This window comes from Hyperolius riggenbachi, chromosome 1, assembly GCF_040937935.1.
Source record: "Hyperolius riggenbachi isolate aHypRig1 chromosome 1, aHypRig1.pri, whole genome shotgun sequence".
NCBI classification, from domain to species: Eukaryota; Metazoa; Chordata; class Amphibia; order Anura; family Hyperoliidae; genus Hyperolius; species Hyperolius riggenbachi.
Genome location: NC_090646.1, coordinates 313,614,722 through 313,635,805, shown reverse-complemented (window position 1 = coordinate 313,635,805; position 21,084 = coordinate 313,614,722). Strand labels below are relative to the sequence as shown.

At 45.4% G+C, this 21,084-nt stretch overlaps 1 protein-coding gene across 5 annotated transcripts in view; it reads right to left on the bottom strand.

Annotated features, from left to right (window-relative positions):
• LOC137509395 (scaffold attachment factor B1-like) overlaps positions 1-21,084 on the bottom strand; it is a 256,890-nt gene that overhangs the window by 215,043 nt on the left and 20,763 nt on the right. The window contains exon 2 of one of the 5 annotated variants that reach the window (XM_068233829.1): positions 7,463-9,030. The exons of the other annotated variants lie outside the window; for them this stretch is intronic. Within the exon in view, the coding sequence (XP_068089930.1) occupies positions 7,489-9,030 (1,542 nt within the window). The 3' untranslated portion in view covers positions 7,463-7,488. Of the gene's footprint in view, positions 1-7,462; positions 9,031-21,084 lie in introns of those variants that run through there. 5 annotated transcript variants of the gene reach the window in all.

Sequence of the window (21,084 nt, the reverse complement as noted above, 5' to 3'; positions counted from 1 at the left end):
GGAGAAATCTCAGCCCCATCAGGGCTTATCATCTCCTTGAAAACGGCAGGTGGGCAAATCTGCTCTCTTTGAGGACTCGGTGGAAGTCCCCTTCTCTGGACTTTTGGTCCCACTCGCAGTTTATACATTTTCTTTTGAGTGTGGTAAGTGTTGTGAAGTTCACCAGAGACCTTTCTCCCTTTGAGAGGTTGTGCAGTGGGGATGGACATGTTACGCGGGGAATCTCCCAAATATACTCAATGGTTCTGGTTGATTCGGGTCGGTCATCCTCATTACGCGCCAAATGGGAAACCTCCCTTGGCAAGAGCTTCACTGACCCTCAATGGCAAAAAATTCTTATACTTTCTCAAAAATCTTCTATATCAGTGCGCATACAGGAGTCAGGCTATAAGTTGCTGACTTGTTGGTATCATACACCGGACAGACTCCACAAGAAGTTCCCTAATTCCAGCCCCCTTTGTTGGCGCTGCTCGACACAAAGGAACTTTGTTCCATATCTTTTGGAGTTGTCCGGTAATTGTGCCTTTTTGGAACGCGGTTAAGTCTATCATTACTAAAATCACAGAAGTAGAGACCTCGGGTGACCCCTCCTATTACCTGCTGCACAACACTCCGAGGAGATTAGGTAAGTATAAAAAAAATCACTTTCAAAACACCTAATCAATGCTGCCAGACTCGTTATTGCTCGACACTGGAAGTCAAACCAGGCTCCCCCTATTGCAGAATGGTTAAGAGAGATTCAATCTATTAAATATATGGAGGACTTGACGCATTCTCTCCAGGACCGACTGGAACAATTTAACTGCACTTTGTCTCCCTGGTGGGAGTTCAAAGAGACCGACACCTATAAAAACCTAATGACTCAGAATACGGCTTGATACCCCATAGGCCCCGTCGTTGACTCAGCGTCACCTTTATCTGCTGGTTCATTATGGATACGAGAGCCCTACGTTTTAGGCCTCCCAGATAGTCCCGAGATGACCGACCTGGACTGTTCTTTTCTTTCTTGTTCCTTCTTTTTTTCCTTGCCTTTTTCTTACTGTGCCTTTCTTCTCTCCTTCTCTCTCTCTTTTTCTTCCTTTCTTTTTGTTTTGTTTATATATATCTCCACTACATCTTCATTTTTGAACCTTTGTGGTGGCACAAGTTTATTTATGTATGTTTCCGGATATCCCTCTGAGCTTTGCTTGTTAGCTGTTGGGGGCGGGTTCACCGGGTGTATGTTCCCTCAGGGCCCCGGTGCCTCCGCCCTCACCTTGGCTGTTATCCCTTGACTATACGAGAGGCTCAGACCTTCCTGCACATAGGGGCAGCTATGTGCAACTCTGTAATGTCTGGAATGGACAGTCACTGGCTTATCCAAATGGATATCTATTTGTAATTTTTCTATATAAGCCTTACAGGTTCTTTTCTTCAATGATGATACTAAAGCGGATCACCACACTGTCGCAGCACTGGTCATTAGGGGTGCCACAGCTTGGCCCCCATGCTAAAATGTTTCAGAAAAATGAAAAAAAAAAATAGTTACTTGTGCTGCTTCAATAAAGCAGTCCCCGTATTTTTAAAGTCAGATATACATATCTGATTGTGACTGTATATATGATGTGTACACAGGAATCTCATATATACTAAATAACATCCATGCTGTAAAACCCCCCTCTACACCATTCAATTACAGGCGCTAGCGATCTAATTAGATTGGATCGAATTTGATTAGATCGATTAAATCTGACATGTCCGATTGGGATTCGATCAATCGTGATCGATTAGCAGTGAAAACTAGCCAAAATCGATCACACGATGTCGAATTTTATCGATCTAATCGAATCGTGCCTGAAATTGAATGGTGTAGAGGGGGCTTAAGAATAAAGCCTGATGTGTGGCTGTGTCACTAATACAGCTGGTCAATGAGGTGGAAATAATTCTGCACTGATGCTGGTCTATGCAAATTTCTGCACTCCCTTTGCTCATGAAATCTAATAATTTGATATGTTGTTAAAATTTGGTTTGAGGACTATGAATTAAAGGGAACCTGAGAGATGGAAAAAAAGAAAAAAAAAAAAAAGTTTTATACATACCTGGGGCTTCCTCCGTCCCCCTTCAGGCTAATCAGTCCCTCGCTGTCCTCCTCCGCCACCTGGATCTTCTGCTAGGAGTCCCGGTAATAAAGCCAGTCAGCGCAGTCCGGCCACGTGCCGCTCCCACCGCCAGGAGCATTCTGCACCTGCACAATAGTGCTGCGCAGGTGTAGTACGCTCCCGGCAGCAAAGTGTTTGCATGCACACTATGCCTGACTGGCTCAAGTACCTGGACCCATAGCAGAGGATCCAGGTGGCAGAGGAGGACAGCGAGGGACTGATTAGCCTGAAGGGGGCTGGAGGAATCCCCAGGTATGTATAAAACTTTAATTTCATCTGTCTCAGGTTTACTTTATTACACAGTAGTACTATACTCTACATATGCACTCCCCACAGAGTTGCAGGGAATCCACTGAGAATGTAGTGCACATTGAACACATTGGCATTGTCTATCACCCATAAACCTGGTTCAGCTTGTACATGAAAAACGTGTAATAGAGAAAAAATTGCCTCATTCTCATGCAGAGTACCTGTACATCACTCTTGCATGTACCCACAGTTACATTGCCTAGGGCCAGATAGATTTTCTTTGTTCCTGTCTGTACCTTCTACAAGTACTCTTACCAAGGACTAGTTTTAGTCTATAGCCCAATCTACACGATACGATTCTTTGTGCGATTCGATTACGATTCTATTTATGATCCAATTAATTCCGACGTGTCCGATCAGGATTCGATTCGATTCAATTCGATTTGCCATTGCAAAGCAATGGCAAATTGAACTGAATCGAATCCCGATCGGACATGTCAGCTTTAATCGGATCGTAAATAGAATCGTAATCGAATCGTACAAAGAATCATATCGTGTAGATGGGGCTAAAGACAAAGTATTAGAGGCAGAAGATCCACCGGATATCCAGGTAACTGGTATTGTTTAAAAAGGAATAAATATGGCAGCCTCCATATCTCTCTCACTTCAGTGGTCTTTTAAAATTCCTAAGCGTTACTTTGAATAAACAAGATTGTAATATGCAAATTAGAGGAGTCGGAGGAATCCTAATCTGAGGAGTCGGTGGATTTTTGTACCGACTCCACAGCCCTGATTGTTACAGCCAATACAAATCCTAAAATAAAATCGGCACTGTTTATACTTCCTGGTGCATGGAAGCAGACATATCATTAACAGCCTGTGCTTTTAAATGAGCTTATCTGCCATCTCTGATATGGCAGTCATGTGACTCAGGGGTGAGATCGAATTACAACTTGCGATTAGACACAAACAGGGGGAATTAGACAGGCTAAACTCTCTAAATACATTAAGGGTGCATTTCTCAAGGTTTTCCTTCTGTCCTGTGCAAGAGTTTAGATCCACTTTAACTAGGGAGGATAAAGAGGTGCCCAGAGGTATAAAAAATATGAGATTAAAAATTAAAAGTGGAAAAAGGAGGTGGCTTACCTCAATAAAGAACTTCATATAGAAATTAAATTTATTATGCACTGGCAGCACGTTTCGTGGGTCTGAGCCCACTTCCTCAAGACAAATAATAGTGCCAAACACTATACATAGTCAGGCAGGGAGCGCCTGTCATCATGCTAGCGACGAGTTACACATGTGCAACAGCTCCAAAAACAGCTGATGGACAGCTTATTTCAGACACATGCCCAGTTCCCCTTTAAATAGTGCACCGCCTGTCAGGAACCGGCCCTGCTGCACGCCTGCAGATATGGTTCCCGACTGCGGGTTTGACCAGATCAAGAGGGGAGCAGCCTTATTCAAGCTACAACAAGGCTGTCGCCCCTCAAAGCACTTCTCACTGCCACCACTAGCTGCTGCTAGACACTTCAACGATTCCCACTGTGCTGTCGAGTGATCTGCACACAGTCCGCGTTTTCTTATTTGGGTCAGCTTTGCGCTTAGGCCAAACACGGGAACGCCACACACACTCTACAATCGTACAGTAGCAAGGCACAATCAGGCACTGAACTTGTAACGTAAATTACACTGCAGTCTCTTTCTAGGCTATGAGCTAGTTTAGTACATCAGAAGTCAAACTTATTAAATAAATATTTAATATCCCAGAAAAAAAAGTGGAACAATGCAGAAAACTAAACATTAGCTTACCTGGTAATTTTATTTTAGGTAACCCTCCAGGACAGGTATACATCGAGACTTGGCCCCTCCCAGGAAACAGGAAACATCCACAAGCCTCTCTATAAATAAAAAAATCCGTCAGGTGATCGGCAGTATTATGCAAGAAAATAACCAAACAGGTCTAACTACCTGACACCTAACTATTTATACCATGTAAATATATATATATATATATACCAATGTTTAGAGTAAACATATTATACACAGTTATAATTATATGTTATATGGGCGGGTTACCCCACCTGTCCTGGAGGGTTACCTAAAATAAAATTACCAGGTAAGCTAATGTTTAGTTTTTTCCACTAACCCTCCAGGACAGGTATACATCGAGATGATGACCAAGAAACTAACCTTAGGGTGGGCTGACCGCCTGCAGGACCTTTCTACCGAAGTCCTGGTCCGATGACGATATATGATCCAATCTGTAGTGCCGCATGAACGTCCCCAAATTCTTCCACGTTGCTGCTTTACAGATTTCCACCGGGGAAGCACCAGCTCTGAAGGCCCAAGTTGTCGCTGTCCCCCTGGTAGAATGTGCTTTAAGATCTTTAGGAGGCGTGGCCTCCATAACCTTGTACGCTTCCAAAATACATAACTTTATCCAATTCGCTATTGTTCTCTTTGAAGCCCTCTGACCTATCAATTTCCCAGTAAAATTTACAAATAGAGCTTCCGTCTTCCTTATACTTTGAATTCTTTGTAGATAATTTAACAGCATTTGTCTTACGTCTAAATGATGTCGTTCTTCCTCCTTGTCATTTGACGGCATCGGGTAGAAGCTTGGTAACACAATCTCTTGAGAACGATAAAAAATGTCTCCTACCTTCGGAATAAATTCTGCGCTAGTTCTTAATACTACTCTGTCGTCATAAAAAATACAGTAAGGTTCTCTACAAGATAAAGCTTCCAACTCGCTTACTCTCCTTGCAGATGTAATTGCTACCAAAAAAATAGTTTTAAACGTTAATAACCGTAAATCCATATCAGGTGAAAACTGAAACGAAGGTTTGGTCAAGGCCTTTAATACCACTGATAAGTCCCATTTTGGAAATGGCTTAACCCGAATAGGTCTGTTCCTTTCTACTGACCTGATGAACCGAGCGATTAACGGATGCACCGCTAATTGCTTGTCCAAAAAAACTGAAAGTGCTGATATCTGGACCTTAATAGTACTTAAGGCCAATTTTTTATCTACGCCACTTTGTAAAAATTCAAGTACGGTAGCAATTTCATTTGCTTTAAACCCTGTCTGTTCTTTCCACAGATTAAAGGTTTTCCAATATTTCATGTATATTGCTCTTGTATTCTTCTTACGACTTTTAATCAGAGTGTCTATTACTTTATTTGATAGTCCATAACTCTTCAGAATTAATTCCTCAGTAGCCAAGCTGTTAATTTCCATTTGTTTAGTTGTGGAACAACTCGCCCCCGAATTGACACTAAATTGTCTAGAAACGGAAGTAGTACTGGTTCCGCTATTTTCAACTTGAGAAGCATGGGATACCATGATCTTCTCGGCCAATTTGGTGCAAACAAAATCAATGTTACTTTGGATATTGCTACCTTTTTCAGTACTAACGGTAGAAGATTCAGTGGTGGAAAGGCAAACGCCAGTTCGAAATCCCATGTCTGTGCCAAGGCATCTATCGCTGTTGGATTGTCTCTGGTATTCAGGGAATAGAACTGATGACATTTGGTATTGTCCCTGTTGGCAAACAAATCTATGCTTGGACTGCCCCAGATTGTTGTTATCCATCGATAAACCTCCTGGTTTAATTCCCATTCCATGTTCGACAACTGTTTGCGACTGAGCAGATCTGCTAGTGTATTCAATGATCCTTTCAGATGTATTGCTGTAAGTGACAAAAGATTTTGCTCTGCTAAGTCCAATATCTCTAGTGAAAGATTCATCAATTTCTGCGACTTTGTTCCACCTTGGCGATTTATGTACGCTACTACTGTGGAGTTGTCTGTTCTTACTTGCAGATGTTTTGCTGCCACTATGTGCTGTGTTGCTATTAGAGCTAATTTCACGGCCATCAATTCTCTGTAGTTTGAAGACTGACCTTGCATATGACTTTGCCAGAGACCCTGCACTCTGAAGTCCTGAACATGAGCCCCCCAACCTGACATGCTTGCGTCTGTAGTTAAGATTATTTGAGTTGGAAAACTCCAAGACTTTCCCTGGGTACGTGTGCAAGGATTCATCCACCACCGTAAGTCTTCCTTTACCGATTCCGGTATTAGTATTGAGAGATCCAAAGACTGGATTGACTTGTTCCAGTTCTTCAGGATCCATGCCTGTAATACTCGAACATGCTTCATTGCCCACTGGACTGCTGGAGCTGCTGAATTTAGCAGTCCCAGTAATCTCATGGCATCTCGGATTGATATACTTTCTAGTTGTCTGAAATTCTGGATTTGCTGTACTATTTTCAAAACTTTCAATTCTGGTAGAAACATCTTTTGGTGAATTGAGTCTATTAAAAATCCCAAAAACAGTATCTTCTGTGTGGGATCCATCTGTGATTTCTCCAGACTTATGATCCATCCCGCCTGCTGGAGCGTTTTCACCACAATCTCTCTTTGAGATAACAGTATTTGTTTTGATTCTGCAAATATCAACAGATCGTCCAGGTAAGGGACAATCATGATCCCTTTCCTGTGGAGATCTGCTACTATCTCGGCAATCACTTTGGTAAAAATCCTCGGAGCGGATTTTATGCCAAAAGGGAGGCAACGGAATTGATAATGGGTTATCCCTGAGGATTCCTTCACTGCGAACCTGAGAAATCTTTGAGATTTCTCCTCGATCGGGACATGCCAGTATGCATCCTTGAGGTCTATGCTTAACATAAAACAATTGGCTGTCAGTAGGTTCCTGAGAGAAAAAATTGACTCCATCCTGAAACTCTGATGCTTTATGAATGGATTTAAAGGTTTGAGATTTAATATGAGACGGTAATTCCCCGACGGTTTTTTCACTAGGAAAATCCTTGAGTAAAAACCTCTCCCCTGCTCCCGGATTGGAACCAAAGTGACTACCTTCCTTAGAATCATATCTTGTAGAATAGAACTTATAGCCATCTGTTCTTCCACTGCCTGAAATCGTTTTGTCACTATAAATCTTGTCAGAGGTTTTTGATGGAACACAATGTGATACCCTGACTGTATTAGACTGAGGATAAACGGGCTGGTTGTAAACCTTTGCCACTGTGCGTAAAATAGGGCCAGCCTTCCCCCCACAGCCAGTTCGTTGTCACTGCTGTTTTTTTGTTGAAGGGTCTGAACTTCCAAACAAGGCGTTTGGTCTGTTCTGTTCCCTTGAAAAAGACCAGGACTTACGTTTGTTTTGTGGCCTGGGCTTATTGCCTTGACGGTTTTTCCGAAAAAACCTTTTCCCTGGTCTGAATTGGGTTTTCTTAGGAAATCCCTTCTTCTTATCTGAGGATCTTTCTAGTATTTCGTCTAGTTGATGCCCAAATAACAAATCCCCTGAAAAGGGAATGGTACATAATTTACTTTTAGATATGTTACTACCTTCCCAGGTTTTAATCCAGATATTCCGTCTGGCTACATTAGATAAAGCTGCAGCCCTAGCGGTTAAACGAATTGACTCCGTTGCTGCATCAATTATAAAGTTTATAGCTTTAAACATTACTGTGAAAGAATTAAGAATAGTTTCTTTACTAGAACCCATTTTAATATGATGCATTACCTGATGCATCCACATATCTAATGTACGACCTACGCAAGTGGTTGCGGCAGCTGGACGAAAATTCGCACAAATTGCCGACCACGTCTTTTTTAACGCGAATTCCGCTTTTTTATCTGACTGATCTTTTAGGAATCCTAGATCCTCAAAAGATAGTTCATTTTCCTTATGAACTTGTGAGAAGGCTGCATCCAATTTGGGACATTTATCCCATTGTTTGCAATCCTCCTCAGCAAAGGGAAATCTTCTTTTGAAACCCCTGGATAGAAAAACTTTTCTATCTGGGTTCTTCCATTGACTATCAATTAATTGTTTTGTAGATGGATGAACAGGAAAGACCATGGGCTTTAAACCTTCCATACCTGCGTATAAAGCATCGTGTGCAGACATGGACGCTGGGGAATCTTGTTTCAGACCTAATGAATCATAAATAGCTTTTAAAAGCTCATCCGTTTCATTAGCCGAGAATCTGAATTTTGACGGCTTATCCTGATCTTTTTCTGATACCTCATCCTCTGAATCACATTCAGAAATGTCCTCTGAATATTCTTCTGGTTCAGAATCAGATAGCACCGGGCGATCTGTTTTAGTTCTAGCCTTTTTATGACCAGACTCTGCCCCTGGTATCTGCCCCTCTACCGGTGTATCAATGGGAATGGCAGAGACTGCCCCCGGCTGTTCCACAGGCATAACTGGTGGTTGTAAGTTTATACTTGAGGCCGCTTGATCAATATTTATAGGTTGAAATATTGTTTGTGCCCCTGAGGTGGCTGGGAACATAGTTCCAGAACCACTCGGTACTTGTGTAATAACAATTGGAGGTTGATTAACCACAGTTTGAGCCGACATTGATTCCCTAAAAACTTTCATGGAATCAGACATTTCCTTGCGCACCATCCTAAGGAAATCTTTATAAGCTACTGCAGATTCTTCGTTCAATACTCTAGTTGCACATTGTTGACATAGTAATTTCTTCCAAGACACTGGCAGTTTTATATTGCAAGAGGGACAGCGTTTTTTAGGCCTAACAGGTTCTGATGCTTCTGTTGATGCTGGAGCTGAACCTGAGCCTGAAGCTGGAGTTGCCTGCAACAATACACAAAAACCCCAAAAAACCACTGTCACTAAACAACTCATCACCTGGGTTTTAGCAACAAAAAATATCAGCATACTAAGTGATACAATCTTTAACCATCAGATTATCACTAATACAAAGTTCCTCTAGCAGCAGTCAGCATTAAATATCTCTGCAGCATAGTAGCATAGGCATCACATAAACCACCGTTTGTTTGTGACCAATACCTTGCTGGAATCCCTTGATTCCTGTCTCAGATCCTCCTCAGGAGCCGCCTGACTCGCTCCGGATACTGGTGCTGACTGTGCCTCCATACTGCGTCCTGCACGAGTGCAGAGACGCGAGGAACGCCGCAGGTTCTTAATTCCGGCGGGCGGAAATGACGACACGCGGAAGCGGAAGTGCACCGTCCGCCATCTTAGCGTCTGGCACGCTGCGCCCGCTTCAGCCTCCGCCTACTCCCGCAGCGTGCCTGTTCGTCAGTCCAGCCGGCGGCGCCTGCCATATCCAAGAACTCCATTTGCGGCCCTCTCTCCCCCGATAACACCACAATGCTCTTCAGAGAGGTAAGCGGACACCCCCCAACTTCACCACAGCTAGTTGTCCTCCAGGTTCCGCCACGCCAACAGCCCTTAGCCACCCAGGCTCTCCAGGACATGCAGCGCAGGTATAGAGAGACCTGTCCCTGGAACAGGAAACATCCATACTGCCGATCACCTGACGGATTTTTTTATTTATAGAGAGGCTTGTGGATGTTTCCTGTTTCCTGGGAGGGGCCAAGTCTCGATGTATACCTGTCCTGGAGGGTTAGTGGAAAAAATTATATACAAAAGATGTACAAAAACAAAGTAAACATTACAAAGATACACAATAAGACAGTTTGCTTCAAAATAAAATGGGAATATTGTTACCAATACGAGGGAGAACGCGGTCTGGCCAGTAGTCAGGGCAGTTCTAGCGTCTTTGCTATCTCCAGGGAACCACCAGTTGTGACTATCCTAAACCAACTTATATAGTCCGAAGTGTCGCCTGTGGGTGCAAGTCCAGACAAACTTTAATTTCTTCAGGTTTTCACAGAACGCCTGTCATATCCTTTCTGGCTGTGATAGGCAACTTCAAAGCTTTCCTGTCCCACCTTGAACTGTGCAGATATTTTCCATCTCCCCATAGATCTAATTTCCACAGGTAAAATTGTAGTTTAACACACACATCAAAAGACTTCTGATCAAGGGTTTCCTGTTAGCCTTTGAAGTTCCCAGACTTAGTTGGTCCTGATTTGTATATTGGGACAATGGGGCTGTCTACATATACACAGAGTTCAAAAGTCGTGCAGACACAGACTATCCTTCGCCAAATGGCTGCTAATTAGCAGCTCCCTGCTTCCAGAGGAACTGAATGCTAATGTACTTCACACTGACATACAGACAATCACATTTTCAGTTTCCACCAGCCAGGTGACCAATGCACACCCTGATGCCAGCTGCCAGCCTGACCGCTTAAAGAGGATCTGTAACGTCAAAACGTCCCCTGGGGGGTACTCACCTCGGGTGAGGGAAGCCTCCGGATCCTAATGAGGCTTCCCACGCCGTCCTCCGTCCCTCAGGGGTCTCGCTGCAGCCCTCCGTGCAAGATGACGTCAATATTTACCTTCCCGGCTCCTGCGCAGGCGCTCCGACGGCTGTCGGCTACGAAGTAGACGAAAATACCCGATCGCCGTCGGGTCTGCTCTACTGCGCAGGCGCAAGTTTCCGGCGCCTGCGCAGTAGAGCGGACCTGACTGAGATCGGGTATTTCAGTCTACTTCGGAGCCGAAAGCAGCCACAGCGCCCCCGCTGGAGCCAGCAAAGGTAAATATTGAATTTACAGTCGGGTCTGTCGCCGGCTGTTCGGAGGGCTGCAGCGAGACCCCCGTGGGACAGAGGACGGCGTGGGAAGCCTCATTAGGATCTGGAGGCTTCCCCCACCCGAGGTGAGTACCCCCCCCCCCCCCCCCCCCAGGGGATGTTTTTAATGTTACAGAGTCTCTTTAACATACATACACATCTGACATAATACACAAAAAACAGACAGAAAATGTGCAAATATGGCTTCTGTGTTATCCCAGCATCATAACTAGCTGCTATATCATGACACCACCCAGCCTGAAAACAGTGGCTAAAGGACTGTACCATTCTCTGTACGAACTGCACTATTACTTTAATCCTGCAGAAAGCATTAGCAGAGACAGGAGGAGGTTGAACACCACTCTCTTCCTTCTGTCACTCAGCTATTGCTTGCTGCGAAAGTAAGGCCCCGTTTAGGCTACTTTCCCACCAAGACATTGCGTTTTAGGGGACGTTATGGTCGCATAATGTGCCCCTAACAACGCATGGTGGTGTTGAAGTTGGTCGTCAGATTGAGCTGCGTTATGCAGCTCTCAAAGCAGCCGCTCCAGGTTAGTGATAGGAAGTCCGGATCTTTTAAGGATTCGGATCATTTGAATCGAATCATTGAAAAGATCCGGATCTTTAAACAGAATCATTTTACTAGGGAAGCAGACTGGGTGAAATGACTAGCAGGACAGGACTTTCCCTGCACTGTACATTCTGTATGTTCCTGTTTCTTCCAGACAGACATCCACTGTGAACCGGATCTTTCATTGTGATGATCCGGATGATTCGACTCAAAAAAGATCCGGATCAAATGAACGATTCGTTCATGATCCGGACAACACTACAGTCCCACCACGAGTCACGACAGTGCAGTGAATATTAATTAGCCATGTGGCTGGCCGCGGAGGAGGAGGGGAGACCTCCTCCTCCAACATTATCAACATTACTGAGCATGTGCAAACAGTCTAAAGTAGCTTAGCCCAGTATAACGTACAGCATGCAGCACTTTGTTTAAACGTGCTGCGTTACCATGTAACGCAACGTGTGCACTGTGAACAGCACATTGATTTTACAGTGCTGTGAGTTAGGCTGCGTTACTGGCTGCTGTAACGTGGGACTTTTATGTCCCACTGTGAAACCAGCCTTAAACTTAAGCAGTTGCTCTAAGTTATAACTGAAAGGACAATTTAATTTCAAAGTAATGCCCATGTTTTCCTATGGCCAGGGGCGTAGCTAGAAATGACTGGGCCCCATAGCAAAAAAAAAAATAATGTTATGCGCGCCCCCCCCCCCCCCCCCAAGACCTTACAACCTCACGGACCTTTGATCTCCCACCCAAAGATTCCTCCTGACTGGTTGGCTGGTGGTGGTGCTGGGCTGGCTGGCCTGAATGGTTTAGGCAGCGACAGGGGCCCCCAGGTCAGGTAGTGCGTGACAGGGGCCCCCAGGTCAGGTAGTGCGTGACAGGGGCCCCCAGGTCAGGTAGTGCGTGACAGGGGCCCCCAGGTCAGGTAGTGCGTGACAGGGGCCCCCAGGTCAGGTAGTGCGTGACAGGGGCCCCCAGGTCAGGTAGTGCGTGACAGGGGCCCCCAGGTCAGGTAGTGCGTGACAGGGGCCCCCAGGTCAGGTAGTGCGTGACAGGGGCCCCCAGGTCAGGTAGTGCGTGACAGGGGCCCCCAGGTCAGGTAGTGCGTGACAGGGGCCCCCAGGTCAGGTAGTGCGTGACAGGGGCCCCCAGGTCAGGTAGTGCGTGACAGGGGCCCCCAGGTCAGGTAGTGCGTGACAGGGGCCCCCAGGTCAGGTAGTGCGTGACAGGGGCCCCCAGGTCAGGTAGTGCGTGACAGGGGCCCCCAGGTCAGGTAGTGCGTGACAGGGGCCCCCAGGTCAGGTAGTGCGTGACAGGGGCCCCCAGGTCAGGTAGTGCGTGACAGGGGCCCCCAGGTCAGGTAGTGCGTGACAGGCGGCACCCCCGGTCAGGTAGTGCGTGACAGGCGGCACCCCCAGGTCAGGTAGTGCGTGACAGGCGGCACCCCCAGGTCAGGTAGTGCGTCCCCTTTTTTGCCGTGGTGACATCACAGGGGCAACAGCCTTCGTGGTCCTTGGTGAGTGGACCACGTCGGCCTAATAAATATACCATATTCACACTACTCCCCATGTGATGGGATATCACCGTTATAAGTATCACATATGAGCTTTTATTTATTTTAACACACATTTTTTTCTTTCTACACAGAGGAACTAAACAACCTGATACATGTCTGTTTTGACACCAATTTGAAGCAGAACATGATCCTCCTCAACTCCTGGAACTTGCTCACGGCTGATTTATAAAGTACAGCAAGCCTTGATGCTCCCCTTTCCCTTGGACTTCAGTCGGAGCAGACAGTTCCTGGTGACTCAAGAAAATTAGTTGGCATCTGTTTTGTCCTCCTTGGATGCTTGATTTGCTCACAGGATATGGACACTAGGTCACCAGTGCCCCTGCACAATTTGGATTCCATGAAAATGCATTGAGATGGAAATTATATGCCAAAGATTAAATAATGGTGTATGGACACTCTCCATAGTGCCCACCACGCATCACCCTTGCATTATCCTTCAATAATGATTTTTTGATTGATACATAAAAGTACCTGGTAGTATCCGGTAACGGGTATTTCTGATAGTCCTCCAGGCCGGCCCCCCAGAAGTGAGAGGACACTGATGTTCACCTGTTAGGAAACACATGTTATCAATCATTACATCCAAATTGATTCGCCTCCCTCCCTAGTATAAGTGTGTCTCCACCCCCTCCTTATTCACTTTTACCAGAGTAACCACCAGGTGCACATTGACAGATTTAAGAAAAGTGACAAATAGCAGGCACCTTTAGGTGATTTAGGGATAGGGAATTATAGAGGGGGGCCGGCTTTGAGGACTATCAGAAATACCCGTTACCGGATACTACCAGGTACTTTCTCTCTACGTCCTCCAGTCCGGCCCCCCAGAAGTGAGAGACTACAGAGAAACTGTCTTTACTCACAACTAGGGCGGGATGACTGCCTGTAGGACCTTCCTCCCAAAGGTTACGTCCTGTTTTGACAGTACATCAATCCTATAATGCTTTATAAATGTCGAAGGGCTTGACCACGTCGCTGTTTTACATATCTGTTCCAGTGATGCCCCTGCTCTTTCTGCCCATGAGGTCGATACTGCTCTGGTCGAGTGGGCTTTAAGTTGTAAGGGTAATCTTTGCCCTGCACCATTATAAGAGATTTCTATTGTTTGCCTTATCCATCTTGCTATCGATGCCTTGGTAGCTTGCATGCCCTTCCTTTGTCCTGATAAAAGTACTAGCAGTCTGTTAGTCTTTCTCCACTCTTTAGTCCTCTTTCGATATATGAGAATCGCTCTCCTTACATCTAAAAGGTGAAGCAATCTCTCCCTTTCTGAAGTGGGAGTGTCACAGAAGGAAGGAAGAATTATGTCTTGGGTTCTATGAAACTTTGTATTCACCTTTGGCCTGTATGTCGGGTCTGTTTTAAATATTATTCTGTCTGGCATAATGGTCCTATATGGTTCTTTTATCGTCATAGCCTGTAGGTCCCCTATTCGCTTAGCTGAAGTAATTGCTATTAAAAATGCTACCTTCAACGTAAGAAACTTCTCTTCTGCTTGCTGTAGTGGTTCAAAAGGATCTTTCTGTAACTGTTGGAGTACTAGGTGGAGGTCCCACGGAGGAAACCTTGCTACTGGTATTGGCCTAGATTTAGAGACTGACTTCAGGAAGTCTTTAATATATTGTTCCTTGGCTAGAGGTCTGTCTAGAAACACTGATAAGGCCGTTACCTGAACCCTAAGTGTGCTTACCGCTAAGCCTAACTCTACTCCATCCTGTAAGAATTCCAATATCAGAGGCAACTCGACTCTGCTTCCTTGTACCCCTTTTTTCTGTGTCCACCCTTTAAACGTTTTCCAAACCTTTCCATAAATTTTTCTGGTTACATCCTTTCTATTTTTAAGGAGAGTCTGAATCACCCTTTCTGAGAATCCTTTTTTGACTAATATCTGCCTCTCAGGATCCATGCTGTTAGGCGTAATCTCTGAGGATGTGGATGGAAAATTCCTTCCTGTGTCAGTATGTCTGGCCTGTATGGTAATTCCCATGGCTCTCCTACCGCCATGGATCTCACTAAAGGGAACCAAGCCCTTTTCGGCCACCAAGGGGTGATTAGAATAACTGTGGCTGTTTCCATCTTTATTTTTCTCACTACCCTTGTAAGCAGATTGAATGGTGGAAAGGCGTACAACAGATCTTCCATCCACGGAACCGAGAGCGCGTCCACCGAATGTGTGCTCTCGTCTGCGTGGATGGAATAAAATCTCTGAAGTTTTGCATTTTTTGGAGAAGCAAACAGATCCACTTTGGGCAATCCCCACTTTTTGGTTATTGCTGAAAATGTTTGTTGACATAACTCCCATTCTGCTTCCAGAATAGGTGCTCGGCTTAGCCTGTCCGCAATCTGATTTGAAATCCCCTTTATATGGACTGCTGACAGGGATAGCAAGTTTTTCTCTCCCCACAGGAGTATCTCCATGGACAGGTTTCTGAGGCTTTTGACTCTGGTACCCCCCTGCTTTGTTAGGTACGATACCGTGACTATATTGTCCGACATTATTCTGACATGTTGATTCAAGATCATGTCTGAGAATGCCAGAAGAGCTTCCTTTGTGGCTGCTAACTCTCTGAAGTTTGAGGAACTTTCTCTCAATCCTTTGTTCCATTCTCCCTGTACTTGTCTGTCTTGGCAGTGGGCTCCCCACCCCCAAGAGCTGGCGTCTGTGGTTATCGTAATTACTTCTTTTGGAGACCAATCTCTTCCCTGGGAGAGATTCTTTATTTCTAACCACCAGAGAAGCAACTGCTTTGCCTCTGTAGTTAATACTTTCTTCTGATCTAATGAGCGATAACTTTTTCCCCCCTCTTTGAGGAACCATTCCTGTAGGAGGCGGGAGTGCAATTGAGCCCATTGCACTGCCGGAATGCATGAAGTCATGGTCCCCAGCAGAGAAACTGTCTCCCGTAACGAGACCCTCTCCTGATCCAGGAAGGATGAGGTCTTTCGGAAAACTTTTTCTATTTTTTCTGGGGGAAGCCATACCTTCTTTTCTATTGTGTCCAGTATGTAACCTAGATATAAGGCCTTTTGTGTGGGTACTAGGTTGGACTTGTCTTGACTGATTAGCCATCCTAACTTTCCCATCAGTTCTAAGCAGACGGCTAGATCCTTCTCTAGTTCCTGCTTTGACTGTGCAAAAATTAAAAAATCGTCCAGGTATGGGATAATTTTTATACTTTGGAGATGGAGGCAGGCTGTCATTTCTGCCACGACTTTTGTGAAAATACGAGGAGAGGCGGAGAGGCCGAATGGGAGGGCCCTGAACTGATAGTGACATGGGACTCCTCCAAAATTCAGCGCAAATCTTAGGTACCTTTGATGCCCTGGGTTTATCGGCACGTGAAGGTAAGCATCCTGAAGATCTATCGTCGCCATCCATGCCCCCTCCCACAGTAACTCTCTTACTGTGTAAATATTTTCCATCTTGAATTTTTTCTCTTTTAAGAATCGATTTAGATTCCTTAAATTTATAATCAAACGAAACTTCCCCGACGGCTTTTTTACAACAAAAATGTGAGAGTAAAACCCCTCTCTTATTTCCTGCGTCGGAACTCGACAAATGACGTTCTTTTCTAATAGAGAAATGACAGCCTGCCTCAGGGCTTGAGCCTTTTCTGGATCTTGTGGTCTCTTTGTTACCTGATAATTGGGGGGAGGGAGTCTGCTGAATTCCAGATTGTATCCTGACTCTATCAGATTTAAAATAAACTTGTCTTTCGTGATTTTCCTCCATTCTGGAAGGAATCGAGTTAACCTTCCCCCAACTCTCACCTGAGAGTCACTTTGTTTCTATATTTCCCGGAGTTGGAGGTTTTCTAAACGGGGTCGAGCCCCCTACCTCTACCCTGGAAATAAGTCCACCTTTTATGTTGTTCCATACCCTTATTTTTTGGGGGTATCAGGTTCCTACCCCTAAAAAAATCTTTTTGGGGTAAACTTTGGTCTCTTGTCTGGGAACTTCTTCCTTTTGTCAGTAGACCTAGCCAAAATCTCATCCAAATCTTTTCCAAAAAGTAGATTACCTTCGAATTTCATGGCGCATAATCTATTTTTTGAGGTGAAATCACCCTCCCAGGTCCTAAGCCAGACTAAGCGTCTGATAGAATTGACCAAGGCCGCCCCCTTAGCGGTAGCCTTGAACGATTCTACCAGGGCGTCGCAAATAAATGCTAACGCTCTAGAAATAATTGGGAAAGATTCCAGCAGTTGTTCAGTAGGTGTACCGACTGCTAGCAGATCCTGAACCTCATCTATCCAGGCTATGAGGTTCCTGGAAACACAAATAGCCGCTATATTAGGTCTGAATACTAATGAAGATGTTTCCCAGGCTCTCTTCGCTAGTACCTCCATTTTTATGTCTAGGGGGTCTTTCAGTACACCCATATCTTCAAAGGATGAATCCGCATTTTTAGAATATTGTGACAGTGCGGCATCCAATTTTGGACATTTATCCCATCTTTCAATTTCCGTATCTTTAAACGGAAACTTTCTTTTGAAAGATTTTGTTACTCTCAATCTCTTTTCGGGAAATTCCCACTGTTCCTCAATTATACCATTTAGAGATTTGTGTACCGGGAATACTTTGGTAGTCGGGGCCTGTAGTCCTTTATAAATAGCGTCTTGGACTGACACTTGTTCTACGGTCTCAGTAATCTGTTCACTATCATAGATAGCTTTCAGCAATTCAGTAGTCTCGTCAGGATTAAATAAAAATCTGGTCGTTTTACTTTCCTGATCCTCCCTATCAGAGTCCTGTTCTGACGGGTTCTCTTCTATTTCCCCTGAAGTATATGAAGAAGTTTCCATAGCTTCAGACTCTGCCCTTTTTCTTTTGCCTGCTGAGGTAGTAGCTGTGGAAATGTCGCCAGTAGACTGGCTAGTACTCTGGCCATCCGCAATTACTCCTCTTAGTGCAGAAAAAGTAGTTTGCATTTTTTTTTTAAACTTTCTAAGAAGTCCCTCATGACTTTAGCTGAGTCCTGCGACTCCATTTCTGATAAACATTTGCTACAATCAGCTTTTTTCCAGTCACCGGGCAGTTTTCCATTACAATTGTTACATCTGTTTGATTTTGATTTATGTTTCAGAGAAACTTGCTTTTCCGGAGTTTTGTTCTAAAAATAAGACAAATTTCCAGAGGGGACCGGTTAAATAACATCCTCAGCAAAACATTTCTTTCAAAGTGTAGTCATTAAAGAATTTGTTTTACCTGAGATAGTGGTAGGGCAGTCATCTGTGTAGAATTCTGACTGGATGCCCCTTTCTTTACTGGCTCCGCAGGAGGTGCGTTCTGTGACTCCATCCTCCCTGACAGCCATCTCCGACTGGCCTTGCTTCCTTCAAAAGGCCAGGGCGCACTCCTGACCCTGCCCCTTCCGTTTCCGCGCGTCCATCTTAACTGTGGGCCAACCCCACTTTAGGGAAGGTCAGAGTGCGCAGCGTACGCTTGGAGAGAAACCTCCTCCTCTTCCGTGCTGTACGCAATGCGGAGACACTGCTGCCCCCACCCTGCCCAGACGTCATCCAGAAGCCGGAATAACTTACGCGAGGCCACGCCCCCCACGTGTTTCCGCGGGCGTCCTCCGTGTACAGGCGTCGCAAGTGTAACAGACCACGGGAGAGGCTGCTGCGACCCTCCAGCCGCAACTACCCCGGCCAACAACCATAAGGTACCCCGACCAGTGTTTGCTCGCCACCTGCCCCGCACCCATGAGCAGGTTGCCGTATCCATACACTGCAGGTGGGGTCTAGCCTAGCCGAAGGGAATAATTCAGGCATGGCCTAGTTCCCTTGGCTAGTCCCTGTAAAAACCTAAAAAAAAAAAAAAAACGACATGTGCTCCACAGGAAACACAGTGAAAGTGAATAAGGAGGGGGTGGAGACACACTTATACTAGGGAGGGAGGCGAATCAATTTGGATGTAATGATTGATAACGTGTTTCCTAACAGGTGAACATCAGTGTCCTCTCACTTCTGGGGGGCCGGACTGGAGGACGTAGAGAGAAATACTCTTGTTTTCTTCTGAAACTTAAAATATATTAACTTAAGGTTTTGTTGTAAACCTGGGCGACTTTACCCCCTTTTTTGTCAAAAGCTAATTGCCATGCTGATTACATTTGATAAGACCTTGTTCCCTTATACATACTATTTTGCAACTTATGTATTCTATACACTTTGTATACTTTTTTATCTTATGGGGAACCGTAGCTGTCACTGGAGCGCACTTGCGCTCCATGACTATAGTATACTTTCAAGTGGTGGTAGCTCCACCATTTACTGGGCCAAAATCACACGTATTAGAGATAGAGTATTAACGGATGCTTGCCCCGCCCACCCCAGTTACCATTGGAGGAATATACGGACTTCCGTGCGCTCCATCTGTAACTATTGTCCATTAGCATTACTCTTGGTGGTAAGTAGGCACGGATTTCCGTGCGTTCCATCCGCAACTATTACACAGGAAGTGTGGGCAGAGCCATTGCCGCTTTGGCGGCTGTTCCGTTCTTTCATCATAATCATTGGCCCAATCAGCGGATTCCATTTACGGAAGACCCGCTCTCTTAAAGGACTTACGAGGCGAATTGCTTAAAAAAAGTTATGTACCTCATTGCTAAAGCAGACCTCAGGGCAGACGAACAGCACCTTCCTTTTCACTATCAGGTGCTTTATCCTTCTAATCCAGGTTACATTGCAGCTCCCGACCCTCCTCAGGGTCGCCCGAGCAGAATCGCCGCTTTAAAAATCTAACTCCTGCGCAGCTTGCATAGCCGTGGCTGCTCAGGATTACAGCCCCGCTCGTGTCCGCCCTCACTCCGTGCGCTCTATTATACGTCATGTGGGCGGCTCCACATGACCACCCACATGACGAACTACACTGCCAGCCAGCCGCGCCCCCTCGACAGAGAATACAAGCGCTGAGCGAGCAGGTACTCACTCGCTCAGCGCTTGTATTCGCTGCGGAGGGGGCGCGGCTGGCTGGCAGTGTAGTTCGTCATGTGGGTGGTCATGTGGAGCCGCCCACATGACGTATAATAGAGCGCACGGAGTGAGGGCGGACACGAGCGGGGCTGTAGTCCTGAGCAGCCACGGCTATGCAAGCTGCGTAGGAGTTAGATTTTTAAAGCGGCGATTCTGCTCGGGCGACCCTGAGGAGGGTCGGGAGCTGCAATGTAACCTGGATTAGAAGGATAAAGCACCTGATAGTGAAAAGGAAGGTGCTGTTCGTCTGCCCTGAGGTCTGCTTTAGCAATGAGGTACATAACTTTTTTTAAGCAATTCGCCTCGTAAGTCCTTTAAGCAACCCTCTACCCACAATGCCTCGCTCCTGAGGAAGTGGTCTTTTTTGAACCACGCCACGCGTGGAGCGTCCTGTGTGCCTCCCTCCGCCCTCATCATGCTGCTGCCTTCACACCCAGTCCTGGTATACGTATGTATATGCTCCTAACATACTCACATTGTTTGATCCCATATGCACTGTCTAATTCATGTCTTTAGGGCGCATATTTCTCTGAGCATGTTATGCTAAGTGCACTTTATTCACGCATCTTGGGTTCTTCACACATCCCTCTCATTTAGCACATTGCACTTTACAGCAGGTTTTCATACCCGGGTCTGGGATTGTTACATACTGGGCTCATTGTTGAGCCCAGATTACAATCCATGCAGTTTGCAGGGTTCATTTTTGTAATTAGGAGGTGAGGCATTCTTGTATGTTTTCCCACATTTATTGTATTGTGGTGAGTTGCTGTGTTCAGCTTTTTTAGATGATTTTATTGAGTTTGTACAGAGTGTTTAATAAAGCATTGTTATACTTTCAATGGTGGTGCAGCTCCTTTTCTCAGGATCTCTTTTCTTTCTTCTTTTCACATTTCACAACCATCCTGAGGCTTGCACGCCTAACTCATTGAGGAGTGCGGATTGCTTTTCAAATCTCAACAGGTCAGGTAGTGCGCGACAGGGGCCCCCAGGTCAGGTAGTGCGTGACAGGCGGCACCCCCAGGTCAGGTAGTGCGTGACAGGGGCCCCCAGGTTAGGT